General features: G+C 53.8%; 10 protein-coding genes across 10 annotated transcripts; 3 read left to right on the top strand and 7 right to left on the bottom strand.

Annotated features, from left to right (window-relative positions):
* Window positions 1-121: 121 nt before the first annotated feature.
* On the bottom strand, window positions 122-1,592 carry BDW74DRAFT_136243 (uncharacterized protein). Its single transcript, XM_073722397.1, has one exon. It carries the CDS (start codon window positions 1,467-1,469, stop codon window positions 237-239), a length of 1,233 nt encoding a protein of 410 aa, XP_073585376.1. The 5' UTR covers window positions 1,470-1,592; the 3' UTR covers window positions 122-236.
* Window positions 1,593-2,303: 711 nt separating this feature from the next.
* On the bottom strand, window positions 2,304-4,554 carry BDW74DRAFT_190181 (uncharacterized protein). The gene has a single exon (XM_073732125.1). The coding sequence runs from the start codon at window positions 4,541-4,543 to the stop codon at window positions 2,858-2,860; it is 1,686 nt and encodes a 561-aa protein (XP_073585375.1). The 5' UTR covers window positions 4,544-4,554; the 3' UTR covers window positions 2,304-2,857.
* A 751-nt stretch (window positions 4,555-5,305) lies between these two features.
* On the bottom strand, window positions 5,306-6,220 carry BDW74DRAFT_176963 (SGNH/GDSL hydrolase family protein; the record flags this gene model as incomplete). The annotated part of the gene is made up of 3 exons (XM_073728769.1): window positions 5,306-5,317; window positions 5,375-5,887; window positions 5,942-6,220. 3 exons carry the CDS (start codon window positions 6,218-6,220, stop codon window positions 5,306-5,308), a joined length of 804 nt encoding a protein of 267 aa, XP_073585374.1.
* Window positions 6,221-7,678: 1,458 nt separating this feature from the next.
* On the top strand, window positions 7,679-9,773 carry BDW74DRAFT_136218 (uncharacterized protein). The gene has a single exon (XM_073722395.1). It carries the CDS (start codon window positions 7,951-7,953, stop codon window positions 9,703-9,705), a length of 1,755 nt encoding a protein of 584 aa, XP_073585373.1. The 5' UTR covers window positions 7,679-7,950; the 3' UTR covers window positions 9,706-9,773.
* BDW74DRAFT_136224 (uncharacterized protein) lies at window positions 9,758-10,564 on the bottom strand. The gene has a single exon (XM_073722396.1). The coding sequence runs from the start codon at window positions 10,412-10,414 to the stop codon at window positions 9,842-9,844; it is 573 nt and encodes a 190-aa protein (XP_073585372.1). The 5' UTR covers window positions 10,415-10,564; the 3' UTR covers window positions 9,758-9,841.
* An 804-nt stretch (window positions 10,565-11,368) lies between these two features.
* On the top strand, window positions 11,369-12,472 carry BDW74DRAFT_150897 (uncharacterized protein). The gene has a single exon (XM_073724089.1). It carries the CDS (start codon window positions 11,550-11,552, stop codon window positions 12,453-12,455), a length of 906 nt encoding a protein of 301 aa, XP_073585371.1. The 5' UTR covers window positions 11,369-11,549; the 3' UTR covers window positions 12,456-12,472.
* A 134-nt stretch (window positions 12,473-12,606) lies between these two features.
* BDW74DRAFT_176959 (uncharacterized protein) lies at window positions 12,607-16,639 on the bottom strand (the record flags this gene model as incomplete). Its single annotated transcript, XM_073728768.1, has 2 exons — window positions 12,607-13,702; window positions 13,752-16,639. The coding sequence occupies 2 exons, from the start codon at window positions 16,637-16,639 to the stop codon at window positions 12,607-12,609; spliced, it is 3,984 nt and encodes a 1,327-aa protein (XP_073585370.1).
* A 277-nt stretch (window positions 16,640-16,916) lies between these two features.
* Window positions 16,917-19,460, bottom strand: BDW74DRAFT_150891 (RNA polymerase-associated protein). Its single transcript, XM_073724088.1, has 4 exons — window positions 18,906-19,460; window positions 18,095-18,828; window positions 17,904-18,043; window positions 16,917-17,855 (listed from the first exon to the last, which is right to left on the bottom strand). Exons 1-4 carry the CDS (start codon window positions 19,133-19,135, stop codon window positions 17,142-17,144), a joined length of 1,818 nt encoding a protein of 605 aa, XP_073585369.1. The 5' UTR covers window positions 19,136-19,460; the 3' UTR covers window positions 16,917-17,141.
* A 148-nt stretch (window positions 19,461-19,608) lies between these two features.
* BDW74DRAFT_150890 (demethoxyubiquinone hydroxylase family protein) lies at window positions 19,609-20,476 on the top strand. Its single transcript, XM_073724087.1, has one exon. It carries the CDS (start codon window positions 19,660-19,662, stop codon window positions 20,386-20,388), a length of 729 nt encoding a protein of 242 aa, XP_073585368.1. The 5' UTR covers window positions 19,609-19,659; the 3' UTR covers window positions 20,389-20,476.
* An 89-nt stretch (window positions 20,477-20,565) lies between these two features.
* On the bottom strand, window positions 20,566-21,260 carry ltpA (tyrosine protein phosphatase LTP1; the record flags this gene model as incomplete). The annotated part of the gene is made up of 2 exons (XM_073728767.1): window positions 20,566-21,128; window positions 21,194-21,260. 2 exons carry the CDS (start codon window positions 21,258-21,260, stop codon window positions 20,566-20,568), a joined length of 630 nt encoding a protein of 209 aa, XP_073585367.1.
* Window positions 21,261-21,470: the final 210 nt, after the last annotated feature.

Raw genomic sequence — 21,470 nt, 5'->3', positions numbered from 1 at the left:
GGTATAACTACTAGGGCTGTTTTGGATGAGAGGCTTTCTTTTACAGGGTCAGCGATGATGTCAGGACCTATGACAAGAAAAAAGGTGCAGAAGTATGTGATGTATTACATTAAAGATGATAGGCAACTATAATACATGAATTATGTATTTATATCCAGATCCAAACCCGTCTTAAAGTTTTCAACTCCGCACACCAAGAAATCTAAGTCAAAAGCCGTAAGCGTAAGCTGGTTTGTTTAAAGGCTGTCACCGACAAGGGCGACAATGTGGCCGACAGGGACGGCCAGCTCAGGGAGAAGGCCGTAGAGCAGCTTCGCAACACCAGGAGCAAGCTTGATCAGCAGAGCGCCGGTGTCACGGCCAATGATGATGATGAGGTCTTCAGAGTCGTGAGCCAGAGGGTGCTGCAGGAGTTCAGTCACGGAAATGGCAACAGCAATGACAGAGCCAATAAGGCCAGAGTAGTGGTGCTCACTCAGGGCTTGGCCAGGACGGCCGTCGAGCTTAACAGGGAGAGCGCCGCTCTGGCCCTGGACAGTGTAGGTCGAGGCATCGCGGGCGAGGAGGCCGCCGGTCGAACCGCCGAGGAGGCCACCGATGGGGTTATTGATGGCGTCGAGGCCGAGGGGGATGCCGGCGCCGCGGAGGAGGTCGGCGATCTCGGGGGCGAGGCGGACGAGGAAGATGTGGGAGTCTTCGCCGACGATGGTCAGGATGCAGTCGACGATGGGGCCGAGGTCGGCAATGAGGTCGCCGAGGGTGGCGGCGTCACCGACGATTTGACCAATAGAGTCGCTAAGAGAGACCTTGCCAGAGAGGAGGTTGTAAACGTCCTCGTTGACCTGGACGAGGAACTTCTCGCCGTCGGCACCAGTGACGTACAGAGCACGGCCGACCTGGGGGCCGAGGTCCTGGATCAGGTGGCCGGTACCGTGGCACTTACCATCTTCGCAGTCGCTGCCGCCGGTGGGCTCAACGGAGGGAGGGACAGTAGCGGTGGCGGTAGCGCTGACAGTAGCAGTGTTGGTCGCGGTGGCAGTGTTGGTCGCGGTAGCGGTGGCAGTGGCAGGAGGCTGGGTCTCGGCGGGCTTGGTCTCGGTAGGAGCAGGGCCAGCAGGCTCCGTCTCGGCGGGCTTGGTCTCGGTAGGAGCAGGGCCAGCAGGCTCCGTCTCGGCGGGCTTGGTCTCGGTAGGAGCAGGGCCAGCGGGTTCCGTCTCGGCGGGCTTGGTCTCGGCAGGAGCAGGGCCAGCGGGTTCCGTCTCAGCAGGCTCGGTCTCAACAGGAGCGGTCACGGTAGGAACCGTGGCGGTAGGCCCGCCGATGGTGCCGACCTCAGTCGGGGCAGGGACGGTGATGGTAATGGTCTCGAGCTCGCAGGTGCAGTGCTGCTCGCCGCGGAGGTTGAGGGCGACGGGGGTGGCCATGGTGCAGGCGGCCCAGGTCAGTGCAGTAATCACAGAAGCCTTCATCGTGGGTATCTCAAACGCTGAACGTAGAACGGGGAAAGAAAGAAGCCAAGCAAGCAAATAAAAGAGTGTGAGGCTTGGTCGGAGCGATCGTCAAACGAATGACTGAATTGGAGAAAGGAAGCTTTTTTGAATGAGTGACTGAGAGAGAGAAACAGGAGCAGACCACGAACCTCGAGCTGATATTTATATTCCTCGTCTTCCGTCTTTCCGGCCTTGCCTCCCCTTGCGCGCTCATTTCATTATGCTTTCTCCAGGCCCAGAACCTGAATCAGAACCATGAGCCCAATCCATGATAGGAGTTGTGCCACTGCCCAGCGTCCGACTCCGCTGCCCAATCGCGAGGGATCCGACTATTCGAGGTTATTTGCCATGGCTAGTCATAGACCGGGCAAAATTGGCGTATTGGCACCCGCCGGAACGCTCTCAGCCTCTCTGGACAAGGCCTCGCGATAGTCAGGCGTCTAGTTCTGCGCCAGCAAGCAAGTCACATTGTCGTTCCTGTATCTGTGACCTATCGGATTGCACGTTGCGTGATCCCTGCTGGGATAGCTGTCGAAATCATGCAGGCGCTCTCTTTTTTGCGCCCTGCAGGCTCGCAGCGTTCGATGTGACGGCGCAAACTGGGACATGGATCGAAAGCTTTGGTCCTGCGTCCTGGCGACTCACAGGGTTCGCTGCAAGGATCCATTGTGCAGCTGGCAGTTTGATTTCAAATGTGGCGGGCAATAGTTGCAGAATCGGCGCAGTAGTTCATCAGCGTCAATAGACAGGTCGCACAGAAGCACATATCCAAATCTCTAGGCTCGCCTTGGTGCTAAAAAGGCATCGCGTCTTTGTTTTGGGGGATCTGCAGCTTGTTGCAGAAACTATTGGCAGTGGCGCCCGGTCGATCCGGGGATTGGCCGGCACTCAGTGAATCTGTGGACTGGCAGCGTTCTTAGTTTTGCGACAGGCTGGACAGGTCGTATTTCCGCTGCTAGATCGCTGCTAGTCCAACGCGCACGTCCGGCGTTCCTGTTCTCCGGAGGTTTCTTATCAGGGTGGGTATTGTTGATTTGTTATTGAGGTCTGTAACCTGTCTGATTCTGATATTGTTCTTTTCACCGTGAAGCCCCTGAGTGAGCGAAAACGCCGGAACCGCTGTCCAACATTTCCTTACTTTCTTTGGCAATTTAACTCGTATGCAGGGGTCGATAGATTGGACTCTGGCCGAGGCTGAAGTAGAGTGGCAGGAAGTGAAGTGGGGGACGCGAAGTGAGGTGTTTGACTCTGAAGCTAGGCAGCTGCAGCCTGCGAGATTGGGCCCGCATGAACTTCGGCTTCGGCTTCAGAATTCAGACTCAGCCACCTCGCCTTGTCAGTCCTTCGTCCTTTGTTTACACGCACACTCACAGATCAGAGTGCAAGGGACCGGAACTGGGACCGGGCTTCGGACGAGGCGGCCGACCACCCCAATACCTCGGGCCTTCCCCGTTGAGCTTCGCGATATCGCGACACTGCGGGTGGTTATAGTCGTCTACAGTGCCCATGGGCCACATGGGGATGATGCAGATCTCGTGGTCACCGCAGCCCCTACAGTCTTTCCAAGTCGTCCAACCCAAGTACCCCATGAGACCCTGAATCCGGTCAACAATGGAATCGTACTCTGTGTGACCGTCATCGTCACCGTCGCCGTAATCCAGTGCCTGGAGCAGGGTCGTGCAGACGCTGCGCGAGACCGAGAGCACCGCGGCACCCGCGACCGTCGTGGCGGGCATCGATCGTCTAACGAACTGCCTCGCGCAGCGCTCCACCTCGAGCGATGCGTTTCGCCGATCGTAGTCGATGAAGGGTGTGACGATGTCCTCGATTTCCGCCTGCAGCTGCTGCAGCGTCGGGGCCTGGCCGGACGCCAGATAGTGCAGGCGGGCCCCGTAGCGGTCTACCACCATGTCTGCCACGGCTTGCCAGTTTGTACTTGTGCGGATGGGGGATCCGCTAGCTTCGTGGTTGAGGATCAGTGCGTCCAGGTCTTGTCGGATGGGTTCCAGCTCGGCTGAGGGGATATGTGCCAGCCTTGGGTGGGCAGTGGCATTTCCATTTCCGTCTGCCTCCGTGTGCGAGTCCGTGTCCGGATCCGGATTCGAATTCGGAAACAAGTCTAGCTCGTAGACAGCGTCGTACGCAGTTACAAAACGGTCGTAGTCCAAAGCCACCCTATCGCCCCCAATTTTCCAGTATCTCGATGCCACCGCCGGAAGCCACATCTGCCCAGCGTGCTTCCCGATATCGCCACCGGATTTCCCATCCCCCTGCGCGCTCGGCCGCACGCGGTTTACACTGAGGACCTCGAGATTAGCCTCGAAATCACACAGGATGATCTCAAAGCCAGCTTCCATGCGGAGCATCCCGTCCAAACGCCCGTTCCACCGCTCCTCCGCCATCTGGCAGAAGAGCTCAGCTCGTTTTTGTTCATCCCTCATCCCCTCGCCTTCGCCCAGCTGATCCCGAAACAATATCCGGTCCTGCGAGTCCATGGTCCCGTTGTCTGTCTTGCCCGCCGACATGCCGTCAACATACAGCAAACGCAGTTCCTTGGCCGCGGCAAACGTGTGCAGGAAGCCGTCTTCGTCTTCTGCGTGAGAACGGACCCGGTCTCGTCGGCGCTGCCCAATGACCTGCTGCGACTGCGAGTCCTGCAGTGACGGGGGTGGAGGTCGGTGTCTGGGTCCTCCTGACCCTGGCTTCTCCTCGTCAGGAGGCGGATGGTGAGGCATAGGATGCGTAAAGACGAGCGCATGCTCCGCCTCAAAGGCCAACCACTCCGGGCCCTGGATAGGCTCGGAGCGCCAGTCGCCGTGGTAGAGCTGTGTTCCCTCCGGCACGGACGCGAGGAAGAAGGACATGCCGTTGTGGTTTAGGGAGGAGCCCCACTGGCGCATGGAGGAGTGGATGGCGTTGAAGATGTGGTTTGCATTTGCATTGTTGCTTTGGTTTGTATTTGGGGGGAGGGTTGGGGGGATGAGGGCTGATGCTGATGCTGATGCTGACGCTGCCAGGTAGAGAAGGCTGAGTGGAAATGGGGATAGAGGCATGGTGGACTGGGCTAAGTCACTGACGGGATCAGATAAGATCAATCAAGGGCGATCGGATTCGGGAGAGGAACTGGCGGCTTCATATAGGCCGGGCGGGACAGCGCCGCGTCATGGCGGATGAGCTAGTTTAGTTGATTAGAATCCACACCATACAAGTCCTTCTATAACATCTTTATTATCATCCTTGAATCCAATGGATACACAATCTGCTATCGCGACAAAGTTGGGCTGCAATACGTGGTGATCAGAAATCGAACAGGTCAACATTCCACTTCAACATCCCTGCCAACGCATCAGACTCAGCACAACTCACCCACCAGGTTGATCCTTGTACGCAGTCAACAAGCACGAGTAACGGTCTTCACGGAAACTGCTCCCTGGCATCCGAAATGACCAGAATGCCCCGGTCGGATTTTGAACCAGGCCGGAATTCTAATTGAGATCGGAATTAGTACTCTCGCTGTGTAGCCATCCCAATCCCGACCGGATTTAGCTAAGTGACATTTTACCAAGTAATGTTTACAAGCTTACAATATACATCATAGCAGTCTTATCGGAGTATCTAAAGCTTTACTGCGGAGTATGTTGTCTTGCTTGTACTGGAAGGAATCCAGAAATATAAATCAGACAGCTGCGATTTTCGAAGTATGCTCAAGATCATCAGAGATATATTTCTTTGCAGAGCGTAGACAAAGGAACCCTCCACAGTCCAGCTCGGTGCATCAACAAAACCCAACAAAACTCAAGGACAATAAACCAACATTACGGAGTACTCTGTTCACTTGTTAGCAAAACTCCAAACGGTAGGGCAAGGCAAGACTAGCATTTTACCAGTATCGCAGCAGGCGAGCTCGAAACAAGTTCCTGGCCCGCAGCGCCAACAATGGCCTCGTACCAAATGGCCGCCATCTTCCTATACCCCTCGTCGTTCGGATGCGCATCGTCAACCTGTCCGGTTGTCGGATTCGTATAGTCTGCCGGATACTGGATGCGCTGGTTCGCACCGTTCATCTCAGCAAGGACGATCTTCACGCCCTGGTTGCGCATGTCCTGGACGAGTTGCCGGTACTGCGCGTTCACGCTGGGCGAGTTCCGTGCGATCTCTGGTTGCCCTGAGGGCAGGAGGGTCGAGAGGACGATTAGAGGCTTTGCGTTGGGGTCTGCGGCGTCAAGGAGACCCTGTATCAAGGATCTCATGCGCTCGCCGGCGGAGGAGATCCCGATGTTCAGGCGGCAGTCGTTGGTGCCTGCGTTGATGAGGACGATGTTGGGCTTGTAGACGTAGGAGTTCTGGGATGCAGCGGCTACTTGGGTGATTGTGTCGCCGGGGTGTGCTTCGACGTCCTTTGAAGTATGTCAGTGGTGATGTATAGAAGACTACTTGAATGGGGTAGGTACATTATCAATCATATCACCATTCTTCTTGCTGCCCACCATATCAACAAGCCACCCAGCACTGACGATCTGAGTTCTAAGATGAAGCCGGTATCCATTCCCAGTAGGCGAGTTCTGGCCCCAGGTAATGGATGCACCGAGGGGGAGAATACGCAGCGGGATGTTGTTAGCAGAGTCAACGCCAGTAAATCCAGAACCAGTCTGAATTGAAGCAGGAGCAGCCAGGCCCGAGATCGCCTGGAGGATCGTGAGGACGTAGATCCATTTCAGCGAGGAAGTCATTGTCGCAGCCGCAGTTTCGTTGCTTCGCGTTGCGTTGCGTTCGGTTCCGTTTGCGGTTTTTATGTCCAGAGACAAGTCTGAGGAATGGCCCTGCTTTTATACCAGGGCCAGGAGTTGAAAGACTGCATCATGTTCCTCGAAACTGGGATCCCTTCACCGATTGTATCCTTCATCCTTCACTGAATCCTTCACCTGGGCACGGATCCCTGCCGTCCCTCGAGGCCCCTTGATCCCGTCACTTTTCGCGTTTCTCCCATTAGTTAGTTCGAGAATGCTAGAGACAATATGGGAAGAGTGAACTGCAGAGTCCGACTCTTTGTATGCATAAGAAGAGCCCATCGTACTGTAGATGTTCGGTTGGTTCGATGGTGGTGAAAGAGGCAGCATGTTTGGTCCCAAAGATCGGCGATGGCTGCAACAATGAGAATCCCTAGATCAGCTGCAGGGCTCAACACGTGGCTGCATTTCAAGCAGTACACTTCATCATAAGGAACTTAATTGCTGATCAGGCTGAGAGCCAAGCAAGATATGCGCATTCTCCGGGTGTCAAAAAGCGCAGTCATACTATAGGCTGAATCAAAGCCTGCATGAAAGAATGTCACGGCGGAGATCTGGCGGACCTTTTCTTGGCGCAGGAACACGTCTGATCAACAGAGAACTGTAAATCATCCTAAAGGAGTAAGGGTGTGCACCTATAGTACTAGTCAGCTATAGAAATGTAGATGACAGACGTAAGAAGGAGAGTAGTATCGCAAGAAGCTTGGCCTCGACAGCACCAAGTTCCAACAAAGCAGCATCTGCAACACTGGCTGATCATCGAGGTATCTTCAGGATCATTAGGAAACAAAGTGAGTATTATCTGGTGCTACCAGTTTCTTTGATCTAAATATATACACGAAACATTTACCTCAGACCAAAGTCCATAAAGAAGGTGAGCTACTGCTCTTTGTCCCTCACCATCCCATCTACAGACGGCCCACCTCGGTACTCGCCACAAGCCCGCCAAACAGATCTCCCCTTGCAAGAGCACAGTTGACTTGAATGCCAGGCGTCCCAGAGATGCAAGTAGCGTTAATAGGAGATGATCGGAGTTGTCCGGTGAGAATGCTTGGTGTAGTACCGGATGTATATGTGCATATTTCAAGTGGTCGAGGAAGACATTGAGATTGAATTAGAGGTAGAAGTGTCAGTATCATGCAACCCTGCAACAGAAACGCCCGTATTTTATCTTCACAGTATTACCCATATAGTATACAGGCCGTCGTCTAGGTGTATGGTGAGAAACGGCCGGCAGCAGAGTCTATTCCCTACAATCAACGAGATCAAGTTGCGGACTCAGCTTGTAGTACTTTCTCCGTTTGCACGAGGGAGTTATATAGCAAGCTTTCTTCCCTGCATGACAGGGTCAAATCTACATAAGCAAATCAAAAGCCGCTAGGCATTCCGTACACTGGTCGGGTTCTCACTACCCTTCCTATATTAGAGGGATCTATATCCAGCTTATGTCACTCTGCATGAACCTTTACGCCCCCCTCTCCCCTCAGCAACTCAAGGCTACAAGGCGTAACCAATCTCAAGGCTTCTCACACTAAACGACCACTCATTTTCGCACAGGACAAGACAAGAATACCAACATGAGTGACACCATCCCATTCCCAGACGACTCAGCCTGGCCTCGGCGCCTTCTCCACGTCGATACCCTCATCTCATACGAATGACAACCAGGGAATATGTACGGCAGCTACGAGAACCCGCGCTACAGCGCATTATCATATACCTGGGGCCGGTTCACGATCAAGAGCGACGCATATCCGGAGATCACTCCGATGCCGATCAAAGGTATAACATGGGATGAGTATCTTCCTCGAATTAATCCGCGGATCTTCACGAATGCGGAACTCAGCCATGCCATCAAGACAGCCGCATGTCCGTGGCCCGAATACGACAAGGTCGATTTCATATGGTTGGACATTGCTTGTATTGACCAAACCCCCGGATCCGCGCAAAACGCAAGCGAAGTCGGTCGGCAGGCGAGGATATTCAAGGGTGCAGAAGATACTTTTGTCTGGTTATACTCGTTTGACTGTGAGTCGTTTTTGGAGGTAATGCAGCGGTTGCAAGATACGTCGGAAATGCCAGAAACGGACCCGAACCGATACTCTCAACTCATCTCGATCTTTGAAGAATTCGAAAGGGATCCGTGGTTCAGTTCGCTATGGACACTGCAGGAGGCATTCTTGTGTCCGGAAGCCGCCTTCATCCTTCGCGACGGTTTTACCGAGAAGTTCTTGCAATCGATACGCGCCGAAGGCCTGAAGGCTCATTATAAGCCGTGCCATATCAAGCAGTGGGCTGGGACTTGGCATTGGCTTGGGATTGAAAGGCGCGTTGAGGGGTCAGCAGCCCTGATAGACAAGATGAGGAGGATAGGGATCGTGGACTCTGTACTAAACCAGTGCTTGACGGCACAAATGAACGATCTGGAGTATCCCAAGGGTGTCATGGGAAACCCCTTTGGCCTACTCGTGGGTTCGAAGCACCGAACGAGCACCCATGAAGAAGATCGGGTATACGCTATCATGCAGGTATTCGATTTGAAGCTCGGGAAGTCAGCGGCGGAAGCAACAGGTAAGGTCTTCACATTCGAGGACCTGCGTGAGCAACTTGCTGTAGCTCTTCTAGAAAAATATCCTCTAATGAGTCAGCTCATGGTTCAGGATAAGGATTGCAAGAAGCATCAGGCCTGGGCAATATCAACGTCCGTTACCATTCCTCGTGAAGGGTACGAAGTCTGGGATCATGTGGCCCTAGGGGGGCTGGTGGACGTCAAAGCATCCATGACAACTGAAGTGTACGCTGGTGACCTGTGGGCACGTTTCAGCGGGCCGGTGATATCTCTGGAGGCCTGGGCACGCTCGGTATTTAGCCAAGTGTCTTTCGATTATCATCATACCTCTGCATTCTTTGATAGACGCTGGGCAGCCCAGCGCAGGATCGTGGCTGGATGGCAGGAGCTGAAAGACGACCAACGATTTTATATCTTCAAAGGCATGATTCCTGCCATGGTCAAACTCTTCAATCAGCCAAAAATACTCTTTCTAGGACATTTGTCCAAGGCTGACAAGGCAACAGTAGGTATAGAAGCTTCTGATTTTACGTTGGACTCCGCTGTTGGTCTCGTGTTGAAGTTAGAGGAAGATGAGCCTCGCCACACCTACACTCGCCTAGGTGTCATGTTCTGGCAGCTGGGATCAATCTATCAAATAACGCAGGTCAAATTCCGCATTTTCCGGATTTTGAGGAATTCTTGCGTGGCCGTGGACAAGGTTGGAGCTGGGAAGATGGTGGTCTTTTCGGCTGAGTTGTCGCAGGCGCATATCCACGAGTCCGTATATACCCGTGGGCGAGCCACAGTTGGCTCAACGGGGAAAGTCGTGGTGACCTGGGATCCATTGGACGAAGGGAGCGCAGGTGCGGCTCTATAGCCAGAATGACATCCCTGTGTATGTGCGACAGTTTGATTGGGATGGGAGTCCGTGCGCATTGACAAGGTAAATCACATTTTGATGCACCATGCAGACTGGTAATTATAGTATAAAGAACACTGGTTTGTCGCTAGCTTCATGATGTGATTCTAGACCTCTTGCGTTTCCATGGCGTTGCGTAGTCGGCCAGCTTTTGCAAGGCAACATCCATGCCAGAACCGGAATAGGCAACCATCAGGGTTACCGTCTGTCCCGTTCGAAACTCCTTGAGAGTATACGAAAATTTTGTTCCCAGCACTGGATCGACGATAGGTTCTTGTAGCACTGCTGGAAAATGTATCAATGAGTCTGGATCCCGGAGCAGATACGTGTGAATCTCGGTCAGTGACGTGAATCTCGAAGAAAGCACTCGAAAAACAGACGCCCAGTTCCCTGAATCGAGAGAGTTGGAGACAAGCGATAGCTTGACCAAGCTCTGTTTGCAGGAGGATAGGAACTGGATAAAGGCACCACTTGAGCCTACGCGAGCTTCGTGCAGGATGAACTCACGTATCCCTAGGGTGACCTGAGCCGCATACAAGCGTGACATCAGATGATACTCGTCTTCCAGTCCGTGGCCGTAAGCGGTGTTAATGCTAAGTCGTTGCAGGCGGCTCGCTGAATGTTGTATGAGGTGTATCGGCAAGTCAACCATTTCTTTTTCGTCCATTGTATAATCACATGTGAGGGATTCCAGTGTAGAACATGCAGTGATAAGCTTCGGATCTCGTAGTAGGCGTGTGTCAACGCGAGATATCTTGAGCCGATTACTACCATCACCTTCTGGGGGGTTGAATAGGATATGGAACTCTCGAAGTGGGCGCTCTATTACAGCGACAATGCGGAGAATGATTGTGATCGCATCCGTAGAGCACAGGATATCCTGTGGGCCGGGACGACACTGCGTGCAATGCTGGTGTATGCGAAAGGTCTCGCAGTTAACCAGGCGCAGTAAGATCCCCTGCAGCCAATGAATAGCCTCCTTATTAGGACAGATGAGGCCATCGTCGTGTCGTCCCCATCCAAGGCCTACTCCCAGGAGATCACCTTTGTACCGTCGATATCTAATGAGCGGACACGCGGACTTATTCTCGGGTTCAGCGATAGAGTGTCCAGTCTTCGAAGGGAAGCCGAGGACAAGTTTGTGGTGAAGCTTTCCAAGGGCTCAAGATACATCTTGAAGAATTGGGAAAAGGTGCAGTTGTATAGAGTTCTGCAGGTGAGTCGAAAGGCACACAAGGCAGGGGCGTCCAGATAAGCACTGATTTCAAACAGCAGCTCCAGCGGTAGGTCAAGCAACGGGGGAATGGGGCGCTTGAAATTTTTGATCTTATAGATAATTGCACGGAAGGCTCTTGATGCCTTGCGAAGATTTTGCGATTGACTCATGGTGGGTTGTTGGGATGGAAGGAAGAGTGTCGGCGCTTAACCAACACTCATACTCCATTTATAATCAACTAGCCAGAGTAGACTAGCCATGCTGATGTCAGCTGAAGCTTTTGGGAATTGAGTCTTGCAAACTGCACGAGGCCCATTTCAAAGATAGAACTTTTCTTGTAAATGACTCTCCATAGGCGTCGTTGAAGAATATCGAATGTTATATTGATACTGGGTAAGAGCACATGCACTGCTTAGGACTTTCCCAACTAGGTAAACAAGAGCCAAGCTACCGTACTCCACACTCCACCCCCTTCCCACCCCACCTTGACTTCATCTCATCTCCTCACTCCTCCTCACTCCTCCTCACCCAAAAGCATGCTGACAACAAACTCCCACTTACTCCCCCCTCAACAAACCAATCCAAAATGCGTCCCCTTCTCCTAACTCTCGACGCTTTCAACACCCTCATAACCCCGCGCCTCCCAATCCCATCCCAATACGCCTCCTCCGCCGCAAAGCACAACATCCACGTCTCCGCCTCAACACTCCAACCCGCCTTCCGTGCCTCTTTCAAAGCCCTCTCAGCCTCACATCCAAACTACGGGCGCGAGCTCGCCCTGCGCGGGGAATACGCGGGGCCACGGCAGTGGTGGGGGGATGTCATACGCGGGTGTTTTAGGCGGGCACTGAAAGAGAGCGGCAATCCCGAATTAAGTGGGAAGATGCAGGTCCCCGATGCCTTGGTTGAAGATCTACTAGAGCGGTTCGCGAGTAGGAGGGGGTATAGTCTCTTCGATGATGTAGGGCCTTTTCTGAAAAATGTGAGGGCGCAGCGGAGGAAGGTTGTTATTGGGGTTGTTTCGAACTCGGATGATCGGATTTCGTCTGTGCTTGATTCTTTGGGGGTTTCTATACGTGATGCGCGGGCGGGAGAGGAGAAGACGAAGTCTGGAGATGACTTACCGGGATTCGAGGAGGAGAGGGAGGCTAAGACGAGCCAGGACAGCCAGCAACAGCAGAAGGACATCGACTTCATCCTCACGAGCTACCAAGTCGGTGCTGAGAAGCCGGATCCGCTGATTTGGGATGTGGCAACGCGTACGGCGAATCAATTGGCGGGTGAAGCAGGTGCTGAAGGCTGGGAACGTATCCATATCGGCGACGACTATGGCAAGGACTATCATGGTGCTGGTGATGCGGGCTGGGGAGCGTACTATCTAGCGCGGGATGCTGAGGCGGCCGCACAGGCTCCGGAGGGTACGAGGGTGATTACATCGTTGTTGGATCTGCTGCCCAAGTTAGGGCTAAGTGAGTCTCAACAAAAGGCGTAGATAAACGGAGAGTAATGTGTAATATATCAATTGACTATCATGACGCAGTAAGTATGCCAAGGTATGTATGTACTCCATAATCCCACACTCATCCTATCCAGAAACGCCATGCAAGTAAACAAAACATTTAACTCAAATCAACATATGATAATCACTCCCACTGCCCAGCACCCCCCAAAGCGCCCATCCCCGCACGATTACCCGCATGCTTATTCAGAAGCTTCTCAATGTTGGATCCACGGTTACGGTGCTGCGTGCGCAATTGCCTCTCACGTTCCCGTTCCCGCGCAGCAGTATAATAGTTAACAGAGCCCTTCTTTGCAACCGACCCCCCAGACGTCTTCGTCACGCCGCGCGAGGAGTCAGATGCAGACGTAGAGCTGGAACTCGACGAGGCCGTCGTGGCCTTGCGCAGGATGGGCGGCTTGAACCCAAACGACGCAGCCTTTTCGCTGGCCGCGCCGGTGTGGAAGGCTAGGCGGGTGCTGTTGGAGGTTGAGGCGGAGTTTGAGGATGCTTGACGCAGGAGGGCGAGACGGTCGACGACGGGGCCGCGCGTGCGGCGGGGGTGTTTGAAGGTCACGCCGGTTGCTGGGGATTGTTCGCGGGAGTGGCTGGTCACGAGAGGCTCCTCTGACTCGAACTCGTGCTCGTTATCGTCGGCATCGGCAAGCTGCTGCTCGGTCTCGTCGTCATCAACCGAAGCATCTTCCTGGAAGGAGTCGTATTCAGGACGCTCGGTGAGGAATGAGAGCGTCTCGCGGATCTCAGCAAGTGTGGCGGGTTTCTTTGACATGGCACTGGCGGGCTTGCGGCGGAGATGATGCGGAGGTCTTTTGTTTACATCCTCCGCGGCAGGCTCCAGAGGCCTCTTTCTCTTGTTGCTGTTGCTGTCACCTTCTGCCGTCTCCGCTTCAGCAGCCTGCGATTCATCCTGGGTAGCAGTTTCTTGCTCGAACCCAAGGAAATCGAGGCCGGCGTCGTCATCCTCCCGGTCCTCAATGGCCTTGAAGAAGGCGGCCTTTTTAGGGTTCTCGGCTAGTTCGCCGACCTTGCCATCCGCGAGCAGAGCGTTTCGCATGCGGGCGAACTCCCTCTGCTTCTGGCGACGGCGGGCCAAGAACTCATCGTCCGAGTCGTCCAGGTCAAATTCGTCGTCTTTATTACGGCGCCGGCGAAGTGCTCCTGTGGTGATGTCCTTGAGCAGCTTCGCCACGTCCTTCTCATCAGCATTTCGCTGGTGGAGGCTATACACAAGTTAGTACGTCAGCAGGCATAGGGAGTCAGGGCACATACGCATTCAGTGCAGCCAGCTGCTTGGCATCAACCTTCTCCCCACTGTTATCGTTGATCATTTCCTTGTCATATGCGTTCTCTTCATCATCGGCGTCATCGTCGCTTGCGCCTCCCAGACCGGCATACTCATCGTCAGACTCCTCGGCAGCTTCTTCCACAACATCCTTTGCTTTGCTCTTCTTACGGTCGAAAAGCTCAGCCTGCTTCTTGGCTCTATTCGAGGCCTTCTTCATCACGTCGAATGCACTCGCGTCAATCTCAAAGTCACCCTCATCCTGTTCATCAACAGCAGAAAGCTGAGGCGCTTTTCCGCGCTTCAGGTTCTTCATCTTCCTCGCTGCAACTGGTGAGTTGTTCTGTTCGACAAGGACCGTCTCGATCGTCGAGTGAGGCGGGGTGCCCATGAATCGCTTGTGGGGGTCGAAAGGAGAGAAAACGAAGCCGGCGTCTTGCGTCGGGTCGGGGATCTGGGACATCTGTGACATGCTTCGAGCGGCAGGAGATTCGGGCACTCGGGATTCCGCTCTCCAGTGTCCTGCAAATGGATCCGTCGAGCCGTCGCGTTGCTCCTGGCTGTCTCTGATAATGCTTGGCGAGCCCGGCACCCGGTCAATGCTCATTGGGACAGGTTCAGGGAGTGAGTTAGGGATGGTATCTTGCGGCTGGCTCATGTCCTGGCTTGTAGCAAGTGTGCCGGCAAAGGCCTGGGTTAGGCTCATCGTGGCCTCCGAAGGCTTGACGGGGATGTTAGGCCGCTCTACCGAGTTCACGAGCGGGTTGATCGGTTTGGCGGGCGTCTTTGGAGTCTGGTCATCCGCCTCGTCCTCGTCATCGCTGAGGACTCGAACAGTTCTCTTGCGTCTTTGAGTGGGCATAGATGTTACCTCCAATTGAGGTTCAGCTGCCATTTCATCTTCGGACTCGCCACCGTCATCCTCGTCGGATTCGTCCTCACCAGCCTCTGCATCAATCAAGTTTCCTTCCTGGTCGGCAGGTTTATCTTCCATCTCCTCGTCCTCTTCTTCATCTTCGTCATCGTCTTCATCCTCCTCATCATCCTCTTCTGGGTCTGCACCACCTTCACCTTCATCCTCCGAACCCGACAGTTCAAACTCGCTATCATCGTCATCATCACCACCATTCTCCTTCTTAGCTGCGGCGCGTTCCTGCTTCGCAATTTGCTCGCCCTCCTGTCGCGCTTTTTCAACAAGGTTTTCTACCTCGTCTTCAAAGGCGGCGCGCTCAGCGGCAGTCTCAATTATAACGCCCTTAGCCCGAAGCTCCTCTATTCTCTCTCTTCGCTCTTTTCCTGCTTGCAGCTTCGCTTGATACAATAAGCTCGCCGATAACTCTGCCGAGTTCATCGTGGTAGACTTCCGAGACGGCGATGTAAGCTGTGCCAATGCTTTCAGCTTGAACATAGACGCTGGCTCTTGCATGTTACGTGCGGGGAGGTTCTCAAACGCTGCGATGCGTCGGCATTTGGCGGGCGATGTGACGATTTCGAGGTCGCTATCCGAATCGTCCTTCTGGTGCTGAGCTACCTGGTCTCGAGAGAGCCGGACGCGCACAGGGGCTACTCGTAAGGGCAGTTTTCCTTTCTGAACGCTCGATAGTCCGATACTTGGTTTGGCGGTTTTGTCCTCATCTTTCCCAAAAATCTTATCAGTCTCCTCAGCCGGTGCCTTGAAAAGCTCTTCTGCAGTCGGAAGAACGAGATCTTCTTCCAGATGCTCTTTGGTGGAGTCTTCGGGGGCATCCGCTGGAGACAAAATAGGCGACGTTTGCGGCGTTTCCTTGTCCTTGTGTGCTTCGACATCCGACGAGTGTTGTGACCCCGCGGTCATTGAGGAGTTGTCGCCAGGCTGTTCCAGCGCAGTCTGACCTTGAGGCTGCATAAAGTTAAACCGAGCAAAGAAGCTCTCCTTGGTGATCTTCTTCTTCGTCCGTGCCTCATGAGCCAATTGCATGTTTCTGCTCATACGCTGCGTCTCGCGATTCATCTCCTCAAGAGCTTTCTTCCCGGCTTTCCGGGCAGGGCGCGCCTCCTTGGGTGCTTTTGCTTTCTTCCTGCCAGAGCCGCTGTCATCTGCACTCTCGTCGTCGGTGAACATATTAGCGTTAAGCGCCTCTCGCTCCTTCGCCCTGGCGGCCTTCTTCTCCGCTTCAGCGCGCTCCTTCTCCTCGCGTTCCTTGCGTTTCTGTGCAACAAGCTCAAGGAATCGATGGTTGCGTTTCGGCGCTGCCTCTTCGCCTTCTGATCCGGACTCCTCTCTCTGCTCTCGTTCACCATTCTGCGATTTCGCCGGGGACATGAAAAGTGGGGAGAATGAGCGCGCTCGAGACAGTGACCGGATAGACTCTTCGTCCTCATCGCGCGTCTTCTGGGCTCTCCGTCTCGGACCAGCCGCGGGGAGATCATCATCAGAGTCCTCGTCTTCATTCTCTTCATCGTTTGCCACCTCACGACGTGTTTCACTCGAATCCTCCTTCTCCGCTCGTAGACTTTTCGACACTCGCTCGAATGCCGATTCCGCGGTTTGCTGTTGGACTCGGGGTTCTGTACTCGTATTTTGACCCTGCAGACGAGCAGCCATTCGGCCTCTGGGCATGATATCTTCGTCGGACTCTTCATCCTCCTCATCCAATTCCATCGAGAACGGGCGTGTCGTGGTGTTCGTGCTCGTGTTCGTGTTGGCATTGTTCTTTGGCGAGTTCGCAGGTTTCGCGTGTGATTTCTGTTTCGTTGCTTTCTCACTATCTGAGTCTGAGTCGCTGTCGAATGCTGCGAGCATGGCTTTGATTTTTCGCCCCGGCGTGAGCATCTCTGGGGAGTTGGCGGCCGCGGACGCGGACCGTGTCGACCGGGGTGTTGATGGGGTCGACATTGTGAGGTATTATGTGTGACGAGGTGTTGGAAGAAAGATCAATTAATCGGGTTATATGGGGACATTAGGGGTTTAGTAAGAACATCAATTGAGCAAGGGCGTGTGATGTTAGTGCTGGAGGCTGCGTAGGATCTTAGGTGGGCGGAGAATGCACGACGCGCTCTGCTCTGGACCGCGACCGCGTCGCTATCGGCGCATCCCCGATAATAGTGTTTTATCGCCTGAGGGCTCAGGCAACTACGACTAGGGCTACGAATGTTGTCTTTGGATTTGAAAAGTGTAGCCAAGATCTTGAGATTTTTTAGAAATACAGACCGATGCAGTAAGGTAGAGATAACGCCAGACAAGAACCATCCCTTGGCAGTACAGGAAAGGTCAAAGCAAACCGCTGCGCCTGATGCTTAACCGTCTCAGTCACGGTTGGTATTCGGAATAAAGCCATAAAACATGATAATAGAAGAAAAAGGAATGAAACTAGCTACCGCGAGTGATATCCAAAATTCTAGAGTTCAATATCAATATCGAGATCCAGGGCGGCAATGTTCTCGTCATCCATGTTCCGGTGACGGATCTTCCCGCCGCCTCCCTTGGATTGCTTGTTCTGCGAGTTTTGCGAGTTGGACGGGGTGCTGCTTCGGACTGGCGTGCCTGCGCTGGGTGTGCCGGGAGCTGGGGTGACGCTGGGACTTCCGTTCTCGGACTTTGGAGTCCCTTCATTGGCATCGTAGTGAGTCTTAGCTCGAGTCTTGACGCGTAGGAAGGGGTTCAAGGATCCTTCTCCGCGGGCAGCGGCGGCGGCGGCTTTCCGACTAGCCTTGCGCTCCTCGATCTGTGCACGGCGAACATTCTCATAGTTGAGTTTCTGGTTTCGCAGGTTCAGAGCAGCCAAGCGCTCGTGCTCGGATACCTTCTTCTCAGGACGGGGTTTGGAATTGCTTGTGCCGAAGTTGGCGAGCTCAGCTTGCAGTCTGTCGATTTCATCGCCGTCACCAAGTTCCTGGGCGATCTTGAGCTTCTTCTCAATATCAACTCGCTTGAAGAAGGTCGTCTTGGTGTCTAGTGATCCTTGCTTGCGCAGTTTCTCGTTCAATTCTTCACTGGTGAACTGGTGGTTGATCAAGCGATTGATGTCCATCACCTTCTTGGCGAGCTGGGACTTTGTAGGCATCTTGCAATCTTCGACAGCCATGACCTGCCGCCACCGGTTGTATTCAGCCTGCCTATGTGTTAGCTATGCCAAAGCCAATGAGTCACAAGTACACACCTCTGTGATCGGGGAGTCGGAGCAGGAAATGAAGGGGAATGCGCGGGTAGTTTTGCCATGGGCAAGAACAGCGTACTGATCCGTCGAGAAAGTCCGGCCATTCGCATTCTCCAGGCTGTACTTCTTTCCTTCTTTGATTTCTGGTGGAGTTATTAGCTGACAGCTCTTGACAAATCGGTAACACTGCTCACCTGTGATTTGAGCAAGACGATATTCGTTGATCCCATGGTCATTTGGACCGATACTCAAACGGACATAGCACCCAACCATAGTAGATTCGAACCCGGGGTAGAAGCAGACTTGTGCGAAGTTGGTCCTGCCAACACGAGCACGCTGGATATCGCGAAGTTCAGCGGGCGGGTCATCCTTGGGAGGAGAAACCGAACGTTCGCGATCATCCCATTCAACCTCGCTGTCGCCATCTGCATCCTCGTCGGAGACTCGAGATCGTGATTTGTTGTCCTTGGTTGTCGTATCGCGGCGGCGCAGTTCGTCGCGTTTGCCCTTTTGCTCTCGCTGTCTCTTGTACGCTTCGATGGCCTCTGAAGCTTCGCCGACCTTGCGACCACCGAGCGTCGTCTTCTGCCGAGAGCTCTTGCGGTGGCCTTCATCTAGATTCGCAGCACTGGCCTTGCGCTTGTTCTTCTTCGCTTTGCGAGCTTCTTCCCGCTCTCGAGAAGCCAAAAGACGTCGGAGAGCAAGATCCTGGTTATGGCGATCGACCTCTTGCGCGCGCTCAGACAGAATCTGCTCTCGCTGAATCTCAGGCAAAGCCATAATATCGTTCTTATCCTTTATGGAATGATACAGTTTCTCGTATGGATAGAGCGGACCCTCATCTTCCACTGCTGCGTCCGAACCCTCGGAGTCGGAAGGCGCCTCTGACTCAGACATGCTGGCTGAGTTGAGAGAATCGGCAACAGAGCTGTGTTAGAACGGATCCTGTTAGTCCAAGCTCATAACACAAAATCCAGGCGGGGAGGTAAAAGAGCAAAAACTCACATTTCGCCATCTTCTTCCTCATCTTCGTCTCTACGCGACTTGCGCGGACGGCGGACGGGTTTTGCAGTGCCTTTGCGACCCATGGTAGACGTTGGTTCGGGAGATTGTGGTGAGGAAGAGCGAGCTGGGGATGCGGAAGGAAGCTTGCGGGGAGGGGGAGAGGCCTCTTCATCTGAAGAAGTATCATCCCCCGCCAACGCAAGAAGCTCAGCATCGAGGTCATCGGCCATAGTGAATGTGCTGACAGCCCAGCAGTGGGTCGGAAAGTTCCAGGTAACTGTGTTACTGATTTAAGGAAACAAATGTCTTAGTGAGTGAATGCACTGAGTCAGAGCGAAAATCTTGACTGAGATGTGAGTGAGCGAATGGCCCCTGAGCAGCTGTCGCAAAGAGCGTCCTTGGTGGCAATACTCGAACAAGACACACTGAAATGGAGGTGCACCTAAAAAAAGGACACAAAAAATAAATGAAGAAACTTTGGTAGGGCGTAAGGTAACCAGTCTATGCTGCAGAGTGAATGGACTGTTAACAGAACAGAACAGGCAGGTGAAAGAGTGAGGTGTAAAGGAACAGTTAGAATTCACTTGGGGACAATTCTTGGGGGCCCAGAATGACGTCCAGCCACAGGCCCGCGTGCCGGCCCGAACTGGTGATAGGCGCGCGGCTGTTTTCATGGGACCACTCACTCTGTCCTCGGGCCAGTCTTTGCCCCATTATCATTATCCCTGCAATATTCATACTCACAATTGTCACGATGAAGCCCTTCACAGCCTTGCAGAAAGTCTCTAGACCAGCAGCTCCCCTGGTCCTCGATTTTCTGGCCCCCTCCACCACCCACTACCGACAATACCACGCAACGCCAGCTCCATCCTCCGCGGCAGAGCCCCAGTCAAGCCCGAAGCCAAAATACGTGCTCAACAAAAAGCAGCGGGAATTCCTCGACAGCGCGCTTCGAGTCAACCAAGCCGGCGAATTAGCCGCGACGCTGATCTACACCGCGCAGACGCCGCAGGTCGTCCGCTCGCACCCACACCTCCGCCCGCTGATGAAGCACATGTACGACCAGGAAGCCGGCCACCTCAGCACGTTCAACAACATGATTGCCAAGCACCGCGTGCGTCCAACAGCAATGTACCCGGTGTGGGAAGCTGCAGCGACGTTCCTGGGTTGGTCGACGGGCGTCATGGGACGGGAGGCGGCGATGGCGTGTACCGAGGCTGTGGAGACGGAGATCGGTTCGCATTACAACGAGCAGGTTCGGGAGATTTTGTCCTGGGAGGCGGATGCGCAGAGGAGGGGAGAGGAGTTGGATGATGAGTTGAAGGATATGCTGACGACGTTTCGGAGGATCCGCGATGAGGAGCTCGAGCATTTGGATCATGCAGTTGAGAATGATGCGAAGGAAGCGCAGCCGTACGACCCGCTGGTTAATGTTATTCGACTTGGATGCAGGACGGCTATCAAGATCAGCGAACGGGTATGAACGGCTATTGATACAGATTGGCTAGCGACATTGTATACTACTCTAAACATGTACCATACTACCATATATTGGACACATTTTGGCTAGACAGATCCATGCTATTGTCCAGCAACAGGAAAATCTACACTAATCTAGCAACAGGGTATACGCATACACAAAATCCACCACGGTCTCCATCTACTTCGCCTCCTTCTTCTCCAAATACTCGATGAAATTCCTCGAAAACCTCACAACCTGCTGATAAACCTCCTCAAACCCATTCGTCCCACCATAATAAGGATCCTGCACCACCTCCCCACCCCCAACACGCTCATGCAGGGTCCCAGAAACCCCATAATCCCCAAACAAACGCACTTCCGCAACCTTCGCGCCCCCCTCAACCCTCGCAGTAATCGCAGCCGCACCCGCCGCACCCGCCGCCCTCGTCCCCTTCCCCTTCGCCACGCGCGCTGCACTCTTAGTAGACGTCGACAGAATCGACGCGCGCAGCTCTAACAGGTCTTCGAGGTTATACTCGTCCATCGCGAAGACATAATCGAAGTCAAGGAAGTCCTCGAGCGTGACCTTGCGCGCGAGGTGGTGATAGTTGCGGATATTGTGCCGGCGCAGCGTAGCCATTGTGCGGGAGTCCGAGGGCTCGCCGGCGTGGTAGGCGCCTGTGCCGGCGGAATCGATGGTCTTGATTAGGGGGTGGCTGGCGGCGATGTTGCGGAAGACGCCTTCGGCCATGGGGGAGCGGCCTGGGGCGTTGTTAGATGGGTTTTTGGTTTGAATTTATGAAAGCGGAAGGGGAAAGGGTTCGTACAGATGTTGCCGAGGCAGACGAATAGGACGTTGACCGGTTGGCCATTTGAGGAGTCTTGGGTCGTCATTTTCTATATTGTGATGGCTTGAGGGACTGGGAAAGATTGTTGGGGATTGCGATGCGGATGCTTGAAGAGCGCGGGGTTTTATCTCCGGGCTTTATCAATAGGGCTGGTATCCTAAGGCATTCAGGCACCAATATACCAGGTACAAAGTAGGGCTATGCACAGCACAGTAAACTTGCTGTAGTGGATATGTTATCTAGGTTGCCATAGAAA

The sequence above is a fragment of the Aspergillus multicolor genome, assembly GCF_047715735.1.
Source record: "Aspergillus multicolor strain CBS 133.54 unplaced genomic scaffold BDW74scaffold_8, whole genome shotgun sequence".
NCBI classification, from domain to species: domain Eukaryota; kingdom Fungi; phylum Ascomycota; class Eurotiomycetes; order Eurotiales; family Aspergillaceae; genus Aspergillus; species Aspergillus multicolor.
The sequence above is the reverse complement of the archived record's forward strand: the minus strand, read 5'-3'. Positions and strand labels throughout refer to the sequence as shown.